At 25.8% G+C, this 13,903-nt stretch overlaps 1 protein-coding gene across 1 annotated transcript in view; it reads right to left on the bottom strand.

Moving 5' to 3' along the window:
• The window catches only part of LOC101893569 (dynein axonemal heavy chain 10-like), a 129,782-nt gene that overhangs the window by 35,737 nt on the left and 80,142 nt on the right, over nucleotides 1-13,903 (bottom strand). The window contains exon 34 of the mRNA XM_059125481.1: nucleotides 1,003-1,146. Coding sequence (XP_058981464.1) covers nucleotides 1,003-1,146 — 144 coding nt within the window. The remainder of the gene's footprint in view (nucleotides 1-1,002; nucleotides 1,147-13,903) is intronic.

Here is a 13,903-nt window from a genome sequence, read left to right as displayed (position 1 = left end):
GACAGATGGATGGACGGATGGACTGACGCACTGACATGCATAAATCGACTCATAAATTGATTTTATGAAGATTTTCCAGAGTAATTATGGGTCTATCTCGCTTCCTTCTCCATGTTACAAACAAATGCACAAATACATAATACCCCTACCACTATGTGGTGTAGGGTATAAAAACGAACACGCAAAAAATTTCCCCTTTTTTAGATGTAGAAGAAGAAGATATTGTTTTCATTTTTTTAGCATTTGCTACCATAAAATGTTGAAATGTTCAGTAATACACTATGCTAATTGCGTTGAAGTACCAAAGGTTTGATCGTTGTCGTCGATATAGTTATCTCTACCAGAGCTGATGATATTTAGATAATTTCAATATCGAAGGCAATGTCGTTCATTGTAAGCAGATATCTGTCAAAATGACGACTGAACCTTTTTGCGTTCTCTGTGTCTCTCTTAGCCATGATTAATGCATTCACAGTTCAATCTTTGCCAAAACACACACGCATACACACACACACAATGACAGCCTGATGCTGATGAAAACCACTCACCCAATTCTCTTTGTTATCCTACCGAGAGCAGTAGGGAGGGAGGGAGGGAGAGTGATATAGATTTCGCATTATTTACTTTGTCTAAAATGTGACAAACAAACCCTGGTCTCCCTTTGTGTGTGCGCACGTGTGTGTGTGGGGTTAGGTGCTTTTTTACTTTGTGGCATTTATGTTTCTGTTGGCTGTTCTTGAAACTAAACCTGCTGCACTTTAATGTTGCAAGCATACCTCTGCATCGTTCCAGTGCGAGATACGCATCTACTCGCCATTGCACAAACAATAGCTAAACACTCGAGAATATTGAGTGTTAGCAGACCACCCCTCCTACCCCTTCTGTGCTCTCACCTGGATTATCGTGCGGGGAGAGTGTTTATTTTACTGCACTCACCCGCGGTGCATGGATGCATTATTACCTTACCTTGCCGTCATCGCTGGCCCCTTCTCATTCACTCACCTCGAATAGCAGAGCGCAGTAGTTTTCCAATCTGATACGTTCGCCATTTGCTAATGTCAGCAGCTTATTATCATCCATAACCGAGTTCATGTTTTCAATCCATAGCGCATCAACGTCTCCGTCAAAACAGACATAACGACGTTCCTGTGGGAATGTGTGCATTAAACTGATTGTATTAGTTACAGTTTTTTTGTTCGTGTCGTGTAGGTGTAGTGTTGTGTGTGACAGACCCCGCCACCATCTCATTTGGAGCTATGTTGTTTCACAGCCACGCCACATGGAGTGGTCCAAAAGGAATCATAACAACGCCAACCAGCATAGTTTCGTTGCCAATGTATTGGTGTTATATGGTATCGTTTGAAGGTGTTCTCGTGTATGTGTGTGAGTGTTTGTGTTTGTATGCATGGCTGTGTGTCTGTCTGTTCGCGACTTTAATCATACTTATGTAAGCCCTGATATGGCAATGCTGATTATGGATGGGAAATGCTCTTAACTTTTATGTTGCAATTCCAAAAAAGAGGAGATGTAATTTCGGAGGATTTTTAAGCCCCGCTGATGATGATGTAAAATTCTGAAGAGCAAAACGAAATTTATTGTCGACTTTGGGATGCAAAAAATAAGAGCGGTGACCATTCCAATTGAATATGTCTGGGCAATATTAATATAATTACGAATGGAATCATGTGACAACAGCTGTGGTGTTATGCAAATACTGCTCTATGATGTGGAGATGCTGGCTGATGTCTGGCAGAGGTTTGGGTTGGATAAAAATTGTAGTTGTTGTAATTATGTGTTGTAAAATATGATATATTGCAGAACCGTTAAAACTCGCTTATTCTAAGACTATTTTTTTCCTGCATCTAATTTAATTAACTTATTTCCCATCTATTCCCTTTTTGTCCTCATTCATGCGAACGGCATTCATTCAGGAATCCGCTCTTCCTTGCATCATTAGGAAATAATGCAACCTAAACCAAAAGGAAATGGAGTCATTAAAAAGTCACTTTGCATGCAGGAACATCTCATTTAGCGTATACGGCCGGAGGCCACAGACTCATTGGTTATCCTTCCCCTTTTTCCAGCTGGAAATTCGAAACGCTGCACGACGATACATCCTTGCCTCGCTGCGATGCAGAACAGCGGGAGGCCCTGCACAAACTTGTGATTTTGCATCAATATTATTACGGAGATGCATTTGTGACTTTGTAATTGGCACTGACGTTGGTTGTTGCCATTGCAAACGTGAGCTTTGTCAGGATAGGAGCACTAATCGGAAAAGGAGATTGTGGTGTTGCCTCCACCAACACACATACACACACGTGCCCACACCGAACATCCTGCAATGAAAACATACCCTACTGTTGTTGTATGGTTTCGATTGAGCGGAGCAACACTGGTTCCTCGTTGCATGCCAGCCTCATTGACTGCCGGTGGAGATTAAGTCAAGTTGTCATATATGTAGCACCACAGGTTTTACAGTTTATGTAAGCTTAAAAATTAGATAATATGCAAAACACTAGAGACCCCACATTCCTGGCACGCCCTTTTCGCTGGCTGTCGTCGAAAAGGTTGTTGCATTTGTTTTTGGCGTTGCCAAGGACGGTGATGATGATGGTTGTGGTGATTCTGATTATGAATCATTGCTCCATACTTGACAAAGCGTTCGGAGATTTATTGACGTGGGGTTCATGAAACAAAATTTTGCAAAGACATTGCCGATTTATGTAAATATGTATATAAGTTGCCACTGTTAATAAGGCTTAGAAGGTCACGAGTGTTAAAAAGTGAAATGACAAGTTCCTGATGTCTGAGACAGAATTACTAAGAAATTTAGGGAATATTTTCAAGAAAAATATCTGTTGAGATTATCGTAGATATAAAATGGTTGCATTTTGGTTTCTAAAATCAACTGATGAGAAAAAATACGATAAAATCAGTATTTAAAGGTTTTATCGCCATGTAAGAAGCAATATAAGTTTGAAAAAACTAAAGTAAGAAAAACTCTGGTACTAATGTAGAGAAAATAATGCAGTATTGGAATTTTCAAACCTCTCGGTTCTTACCACAAAAATTTTTTAATAAAAAAAAATCATGTAATCATGTAACTAGTTTCTGACCTACAAATTAGGATTGTATATAGTATAGTATAGAATAGTATAGTATAGTATAGTATAGTATAGTATAGTATAGTATAGTATAGTATAGTATAGTATAGTATAGTATAGTATAGTATAGTATAGTATAGTATAGTATAGTATAGTATAGTATAGTATAGTATAGTATAGTATAGTATAGTATAGTATAGTATAGTATAGTATAGTATAGTATAGTGTAGTATAGTATAGTATAGTATAGTATAGTATAGTATAGTATAGTGTAGTATAGAGTAGTAGAGTATAGTATAGTATAGTATAGTATAGTATAGTATAGTATAGTATAGTATAGTATAGTATAGTATAGTATAGTATAGTATAGAATAGTATAGTATAGTATAGAGTAGTATAATATAGTATAGTATAGTATAGTATAGTATAGTATAGTATAGTATAGTATAGTATAGTATAGTGTAGTATAGAGTAGTAGAGTATAGTATAGTATAGTATAGAATAGTATAGTATAGTATAGAGTAGTATAATATAGTATAGTATAGTATAGTATAGTATAGTATAGTATAGTGTAGTATAGTATAGTATAGTATAGTATAGTATAGTATAGTATAGTATAGTATAGTATAGTATAGTATAGTATAGAATAGTATAGTATAGTATAGAGTAGTATAATATAGTATAGTATAGTATAGTATAGTATAGTATAGTATAGTATAGTATAGTATAGTATAGTATAGTATAGTATAGTATAGTATAGTATAGTATAGTATAGTATAGTATAGTATAGAATAGTATAGTATAGTATAGAGTAGTATAATATAGTATAGTATAGTATAGTATAGTATAGTATAGTATAGTATAGTATAGTATAGTGTAGTATAGAGTAGTAGAGTATAGTATAGTATAGTATAGAATAGTATAGTATAGTATAGAGTAGTATAATATAGTATAGTATAGTATAGTATAGTATAGTATAGTATAGTATAGTATAGTATAGTATAGTATAGTATAGTATAGTATAGTATAGTATAGTATAGTATAGTATAGTATAGTATAGTATAGTATAGTATAGTATAGTATAGTATAGTATAGTATAGTATAGTATAGTATAGTATAGTATAGTATAGTATAGTATAGAATAGTATAGTATAGTATAGTATAGTATAGAGTAGTATAATATAGTATAGTATAGTATAGTATAGTATAGTATAGAATAGTATAGTATAGTATAGAGTAGTATAATATAGTATAGTATAGTATAGTATAGTATAGTATAGTATAGTATAGTATAGTATAGTATAGTATAGTATAGTGTAGTATAGAGTAGTAGAGTATAGTATAGTATAGTATAGAATAGTATAGTATAGAGTAGTATAATATAGTATAGTATAGTATAGTATAGTATAGTATAGTATAGTGTAGTATAGTATAGTATAGTATAGTATAGTATAGTATAGTATAGTATAGTATAGTATAGTATAGTATAGTATAGTATAGTATAGTGTACTATAGAGTAGTAGAGTATAGTATAGTATAGTATAGTATAGTATAGTATAGTATAGTGTAGTATAGAGTAGTAGAGTATAGTATAGTATAGTATAGTATAGTGTAGTATAGTATAGTATAGTATAGTATAGTATAGTATAGTATAGTATAGTATAGTATAGTATAGTATAGTATAGTATAGTATAGTATAGTATAGTATAGTGTAGTATAGAGTAGTAGAGTATAGTATAGTATAGTAGAGTATAGTATAGTATAGTATAGTATAGTATAGTATAGTATAGTATAGTATAGTATAGTATAGTATAGTATAGTATAGTATAGTATAGTGTAGTATAGAGTAGTAGAGTATAGTATAGTATAGTATAGTATAGTATAGTACAGTATAGTATAGTATAGTATAGTATAGTATAGTATAGTATAGTATAGTATAGTATAGTATAGTATAGTATAGTATAGTATAGTATAGTATAGAATAGTATAGTATAGTATAGAGTAGTATAATATAGTATAGTATAGTATAGTATAGTATAGTATAGTATAGTATATAGTATAGTATAGTATAGTGTAGTATAGAGTAGTAGAGTATAGTATAGTATAGTATAGTATAGTATAGTATAGTATAGAATAGTATAGTATAGTATAGTATAGAGTAGTATAATATAGTATAGTATAGTATAGTATAGTGTAGTATAGTATAGTATAGTATAGTATAGTATAGTATAGTATAGTATAGTATAGTATAGTATAGTATAGTGTAGTATAGAGTAGTAGAGTATAGTATAGTATAGTATAGTATAGTATAGTATAGTATAGTATAGTATAGTATAGTATAGTACAGTATAGTATAGTATAGTATAGTATAGTATAGTATAGTGTAGTATAGAGTAGTAGAGTATAGTATAGTATAGTATAGTATAGTATAGTATAGTATAGTATAGTATAGTATAGTATAGTATAGTACAGTATAGTATAGTATAGTATAGTATAGTATAGCATAGTATAGTATAGTACAGTATAGTACAGTATAGTACAGTATAGTATAGTATAGTATAGTATAGTATAGTATAGTATAGTAAATTATAATATAGTATAGTATAGTATAGTATAGTATAGCATAGTATAGTATAGTATAGTATAGTATAGTATAGTATAGTATAGTATAGTATTGTATAGTATAGTATAGTATAGTATAGTATAGTATAGTATAGTATAGTATAGTATAGTATAGTATAGTATAGTATAGTATATAGTATAGTATAGTATAGTATAGTATAGTACAGTATAGAGTATAGTATAGTATAGTATAGTATAGTACAGTATAGTACAGTATAGTACAGTATAGTACAGTATAGTATAGTATAGTATAGTATAGTATAGTATAGTATAGTATAGTATAGTATAGTATAGTATAGTATAGTATAGTATAGTATAGTATAGTATAGTATAGTATAGTATAGTATAGTATAGTATAGTATAGTATAGTATAGTATAGTATAGTGTACTATAGAGTAGTAGAGTATAGTATAGTATAGTATAGTATAGTATAGTATAGTGTAGTATAGAGTAGTAGAGTATAGTATAGTATAGTATAGTATAGTATAGTATAGTATAGTATAGTATAGTATAGTATAGTATAGTATAGTATAGTATAGTATAGTGTAGTATAGAGTAGTAGAGTATAGTATAGTATAGTATAGTATAGTATAGTATAGTATAGTATAGTATAGTATAGTATAGTATAGTATAGTATAGTATAGTATAGTATAGTATAGTATAGTATAGTATAGTATAGTATAGTATAGTATAGTATAGTATAGTGTACTATAGAGTAGTAGAGTATAGTATAGTATAGTATAGTATAGTATAGTATAGTATAGTATAGTATAGTATAGTATAGTATAGTATAGTATAGTATAGTATAGTATAGTATAGTATAGTGTAGTATAGAGTAGTAGAGTATAGTATAGTATAGTATAGTATAGTATAGTATAGTATAGTATAGTGTAGTATAGAGTAGTAGAGTATAGTATAGTATAGTATAGTATAGTATAGTATAGTATAGTATAGTATAGTATAGTATAGTATAGTATAGTATAGTATATAGTATAGTATAGTATAGTATAGTATAGTATAGTATAGTATAGTATAGTATAGTATAGTATAGTATAGTATAGTGTAGTATAGAGTAGTAGAGTATAGTATAGTATAGTATAGTATAGTATAGTATAGTATAGTATAGTATAGTATAGTATAGTATAGTATAGTATAGTATAGTATAGTATAGTATAGTATAGTATAGTATAGTATAGTATAGTAAAGTATAATATAGTATAGTATAGTATAGTATAGTATAGTATAGTATAGTATAGCATAGTATAGTATAGTACAGTATAGTACAGTATAGTACAGTATAGTATAGTATAGTATAGTATAGTATAGTATAGTATAGTATAGTATAGTATAGTATAATATAGTATAGTATAGTATAGTATAGTATAGTATAGTAGTATAGTATAGTATAGTATAGTATAGTATAGTATAGTATAGTATAGTATAGTATAGTATAGTATAGTATAGTATTGTATAGTATAGTATATAGTATAGTATAGTATAGTATAGTATAGTATAGTATAGTATAGTATAGTATAGTATAGTATAGTATAGTATAGTATAGTATAGTATAGTATAGTATAGTATAGCATAGTATAGTATAGTATAGTATAGTATAGCATAGTACAGTATAGTACAGTATAGTACAGTATAGTACAGTATAGTACAGTATAGTATAGTATAGTATAGTATAGTATAGTATAGTATAGTATAGTATAGTATAGTATAGTATAGTATAGTACAGTATAGTATAGTATAGTATAGTATAGTATAGTATAGTATAGTATAGTATAGTATAGTATAGTATAGTATAGTATAGTATAGTATAGTATAGTATAGTATAGTATAGTATAGTATAGCATAGCATAGTATAGTATAGTACAGTATAGTACAGTATAGTACAGTATAGTACAGTATAGTATAGTATAGTATAGTATAGTATAGTATAGTATAGTATAGTATAGTATAGTATAGTATAGTATAGTATATTTATAGTATAGTATAGTATAGTATAGTATAGTATAGTATAGTATAGTATAGTATAGTAAAGTATAATATAGTATAGTATAGTATAGTATAGTATAGTATAGCATAGTATAGTATAGTATAGTATAGTATAGTATAGTGTAGTATAGAGTAGTAGAGTATAGTATAGTATAGTATAGTATAGTATAGTATAGTATAGTATAGTATAGTATAGTATAGTATAGTATAGTATAGTATAGTATAGTATAGTATAGTATAGTATAGTGTAGTATAGAGTAGTAGAGTATAGTATAGTATAGTATAGTATAGTATAGCATAGTATAGTATAGTATAGTATAGTATAGTATAGTATAGTATAGTATAGTATAGTATAGTATAGTATAGTATAGTATAGTATAGTATAGTATAGTATAGTATAGTATAGTGTAGTATAGAGTAGTAGAGTATAGTATAGTATAGTATAGTATAGTATAGTATAGTGTAGTATAGAGTAGTAGAGTATAGTATAGTATAGTATAGTATAGTATAGTATAGAATAGTATAGTATAGTATAGAGTAGTATAATATAGTATAGTATAGTATAGTATAGTATAGTATAGTACAGTATAGTATAGTATAGTATAGTATAGTATAGTATAGTGTAGTATAGAGTAGTAGAGTATAGTATAGTATAGTATAGAATAGTATAGTATAGTATAGAGTAGTATAGTATAGTATAGTATAGTATAGTATAGTATAGTATAGTATAGTATAGTATAGTATAGTATAGTATAGTATAGTATAGTATAGTATAGTATAGTATAGTATAGTATAGTATAGTATAGTAGTATAGTATAGTATAGTATAGTATAGTATAGTATAGTATAGTATAGTATAGTATAGTATAGTATAGTATAGTATAGTATAGTATAGTATAGTATAGTATAGTATAGTATAGTATAGTATAGTGTAGTATATAGAGTAGTAGTATAGTATAGTATAGTATAGTATAGTATAGTATAGTATAGTATAGTATAGTATAGTATAGTATAGTATAGTATAGTATAGAATAGTATAGTATAGTATAGAGTAGTATAATATAGTATAGTATAGTATAGTATAGTATAGTATAGTATAGTATAGTATAGTGTAGTATAGAGTAGTAGAGTATAGTATAGTATAGTATAGAATGGTATAGTATAGAGTAGTATAATATAGTATAGTATAGTATAGTATAGTATAGTATAGTATAGTATAGTATAGTATAGTATAGTATAGTATAGTATAGTATAGTATAGTATAGTATAGTATAGTATAGTATAGTATAGTATAGTATAGTATAGTATAGTATAGTGTACTATAGAGTAGTAGAGTATAGTATAGTATAGTATAGTATAGTATAGTATAGTATAGTATAGTATAGTATAGTATAGTATAGTATAGTATAGTATAGTATAGTATAGTATAGTATAGTATAGTATAGTATAGTATAGTATAGTATAGTATAGTATAGTATAGTATAGTATAGTATAGTATAGTATAGTATAGTATAGTATAGTATAGTATAGTATAGTATAGTATAGTATAGTATAGTATAGTACAGTATAGTACAGTATAGTACAGTATAGTATAGTATAGTATAGTATAGTATAGTATAGTATAGTATAGTATAGTATAGTATAGTATAGTATAGTATAGTATAGTATAGTATAGTATAGTATAGTATAGTATAGTATAGTATAGTATAGTATAGTATAGTATAGTATAGTATAGTATAGTATAGTATGTATAGTATAGTATAGTATATAGTATAGTATAGTATAGTATAGTATAGTATAGTATAGTATAGTATAGTATAGTATAGTATAGTATAGTATAGTATAGTATAGTATAGTACAGTATAGTACAGTATAGTACAGTATAGTACAGTATAGTATAGTATAGTATAGTATAGTATAGTATAGTATAGTATAGTATAGTATAGTATAGTATAGTATAGTATAGTATAGTATAGTATAGTATAGTATAGTATAGTATAGTATAGTATAGTATAGTATAGTACAGTATAGTACAGTATAGTATAGTATAGTATAGTATAGTATAGTATAGTATAGTATAGTATAGTATAGTATAGTATAGTATAGTATAGTATAGTATAGTATAGTATAGTATAGTATAGTATAGTATAGTATAGTATAGTATAGTATAGTATAGTATAGTATAGTATAGTACAGTATAGTACAGTATAGTACAGTATAGTACAGTATAGTATAGTATAGTATAGTATAGTATAGTATAGTATAGTATAGTATAGTATAGTATAGTATAGTATAGTATAGTATAGTATAGTATAGTATAGTATAGTATAGTATAGTATAGTATAGTATAGTATAGTATAGTATAGTATAGTATAGTATAGTATAGTATAGTATAGTATAGTATAGTATAGTATAGTATAGTATAGTATAGTATAGTATAGTATAGTATAGTATAGTATAGTATAGTATAGTATAGTATAGTATAGTATAGTATAGTATAGTATAGTATAGTATAGTATAGTATAGTATAGTATAGTATAGTATAGTATAGTATAGTATAGTATAGTATAGTATAGTATAGTATAGTATTGTGTAGTATAGAGTAGTAGAGTATAGTATAGTATAGTATAGTATAGTATAGTATAGTATAGTATAGTATAGTATAGTATAGTATAGTATAGTAGTATAGTATAGTGTAGTATAGAGTAGTAGAGTATAGTATAGTATAGTATAGTATAGTATAGTATAGTATAGTATAGTATAGTATAGTATAGTATAGTATAGTATAGTATAGTATAGTATAGTATAGTATAGTATAGTATAGTATAGTATAGTATAGTATAGTATAGTATAGTTAGTATAGTATAGTATAGTATAGTGTAGTATAGAGTAGTATAGTATAGTATAGTATAGTATAGTATAGTATAGTATAGTATAGTATAGTATAGTATAGTATAGTATAGTATAGTATAGTATAGTATAGTATAGTATAGTATAGTATAGTATAGTATAGTATAGTATAGTATAGTATAGTATAGTATAGTATAGTATAGTATAGAATAGTATAGTATAGTATAGAGTAGTATAGTATAGTATAGTATAGTATAGTATAGTATAGTATAGTATATAGTATAGTATAGTATAGTATAGTATAGTATAGTATAGTATAGTATAGTATAGTATAGTATAGTATAGTATAGTATAGTATAGTATAGTATAGTATAGTATAGTATAGTATAGTATAGTATAGTATAGTATAGTATAGTATAGTACAGTATAGTACAGTATAGTACAGTATAGTACAGTATAGTATAGTATAGTATAGTATAGTATAGTATAGTATAGTATAGTATAGTATAGTATAGTATAGTATAGTATAGTATAGTATAGTATAGTATAGTATAGTATAGTATAGTATAGTATAGTATAGTATAGTATAGTATAGTATAGTATAGTATAGTATAGTATAGTATAGTATAGTATAGTATAGTATAGTATAGTATAGTATAGTATAGTATAGTACAGTATAGTATAGTATAGTATAGTATAGTATAGTATAGTATAGTATAGTATAGTATAGTATAGCATAGTATAGTATAGTACAGTATAGTACAGTATAGTATAGTATAGTACAGTATAGTATAGTATAGTATAGTATAGTATAGTATAGGTAGTATAGTATAGTATAGTATAGTATAGTATAGTATAGTATAGTATAGTATAGTATAGTATAGTATAGTATAGTATAGTATAGTATAGTATATATAGTATAGTATAGTATAGTATAGTATAGTATAGTATAGTATAGTATAGTATAGTATAGTATAGTATAGTATAGTATAGTATAGTATAGTATAGTATAGTATAGTATAGTATAGTATAGTATAGTATAGTGTAGTATAGAGTAGTAGAGTATAGTATAGTATAGTATAGTATAGTATAGTATAGTATAGTATAGTATAGTATAGTGTAGTATAGAGTAGTAGAGTATAGTATAGTATAGTATAGTATAGTATAGTATAGTATAGTATAGTATAGTATAGTATAGTATAGTATAGTATAGTATAGTATAGTATAGTATAGTATAGTATAGTATAGTATAGTATAGTATAGTGTAGTATAGAGTAGTAGAGTATAGTATAGTATAGTATAGTATAGTATAGTATAGTATAGTATAGTATAGTATAGTATAGTATAGTATAGTATAGTATAGAGTAGTATATATAGTATAGTATAGTATAGTATAGTATAGTATAGTATAGTATAGTATAGTATAGTATAGTATAGTATAGTATAGTATAGTATAGTATAGTATAGTATAGTATAGTATAGTATAGTATAGTATAGTATAGTATAGTATAGTATAGTATAGTGTAGTATAGAGTAGTAGAGTATAGTATAGTATAGTATAGTATAGTATAGTATAGTATAGTATAGAGTAGTATAGTATAGTATAGTATAGTATAGTATAGTATAGTATAGTATAGTATAGTATAGTATAGTATAGTATAGTATAGTATAGTATAGTATAGTATAGTATAGTATAGTATAGTATAGTATAGTATAGTATAGTATAGTATAGTATAGTATAGTATAGTATAGTATAGTATAGTATAGTATAGTATAGTATAGTATAGTATAGTATAGTATAGTATAGTATAGTATAGTATAGTATAGTATAGTAGATGTGTATAGAGTAGTAGAGTATAGTATAGTATAGTATAGTATAGTATAGAATAGTATAGTATAGTATAGAGTAGTATAATATAGTATAGTATAGTATAGTATAGTATAGTATAGTATAGTATAGTATAGTATAGTATAGTATAGTATAGTATAGTGTAGTATAGTAGTATAGTATAGTATAGTATAGTATAGTATAGTATAGTATAGAGTAGTATAGTATAGTATAGTATAGTATAGTATAGTATAGTATAGTATAGTATAGTATAGTATAGTATAGTATAGTATAGTATAGTATAGTATAGTATAGTATAGTATAGTATAGTATAGTATAGTATAGTATAGTATAGTATAGTATAGTATAGTATAGTATAGTATAGTATAGTATAGTATAGTATAGTATAGTATAGTATAGTGTAGTATAGAGTAGTAGAGTATAGTATAGTATAGTATAGTATAGTATAGTATAGTATAGTATAGTATAGTATAGTATAGTATAGTATAGTATAGTATAGTATAGTATAGTATAGTATAGTATAGTGTAGTATAGAGTAGTAGAGTATAGTATAGTATAGTATAGTATAGTATAGTATAGTATAGTATAGTATAGTATAGTATAGTATAGTATAGTATAGTATAGTATAGTATAGTATAGTATAGTATAGTATAGTATAGTATAGTGTAGTATAGAGTAGTAGAGTAGAGTATAGTATAGTATAGTATAGTATAGTATAGTATAGTATAGTATAGTATAGTACAGTATAGTATAGTATAGTATAGTATAGTATAGTATAGTATAGTATAGTATAGTATAGTATAGTATAGTATAGTATAGTATAGTATAGTATAGTATAGTATATAGTATAGTATAGTATAGTATAGTATAGAGTAGTAGAGTATAGTATAGTATAGTATAGTATAGTATAGTATAGAGTATAGTATATAGTATAGTATAGTATAGTATGTATAGTATAGTATAGTATAGTATAGTATAGTATAGTATAGTATAGTATAGTATAGTATAGTATAGTATAGTATAGTATAGTATAGTATAGTATAGTATAGTATAGTATAGTATAGTATAGTATAGTATAGTATAGTATAGTGTAGTATAGTAGTAGGTATAGTATAGTATAGTATAGTATAGTATAGTATAGTATAGTATAGTAGTATAGTATAGTATAGTATAGTATAGTATAGTGTAGTATAGTAGTAGAGTATAGTATAGTATAGTATAGTATAGTATAGTATAGTATAGTATAGTATAGTATAGGTATAGTATAGTATAGTATAGTATAGTATAGTATAGTATAGTATAGTTAGTATAGTATAGTATAGTATAGTATAGTATAGTATAGTATAGTGTAGTATAGAGTAGTAGAGTATAGTATAGTATAGTATAGAATAGTATAGTATAGTATAGAGTAGTATAATATAGTAGTATAGTATAGTATAGTATAGTATAGTATAGTATAGTATAGTATAGTATAG

This window comes from Musca domestica, unplaced genomic scaffold, assembly GCF_030504385.1.
Source record: "Musca domestica strain aabys unplaced genomic scaffold, Musca_domestica.polishedcontigs.V.1.1 33, whole genome shotgun sequence".
In the NCBI taxonomy this organism is placed as follows: Eukaryota; Metazoa; Arthropoda; class Insecta; order Diptera; family Muscidae; genus Musca; species Musca domestica.
The sequence above is the reverse complement of the archived record's forward strand: the minus strand, read 5'-3'. Positions and strand labels throughout refer to the sequence as shown.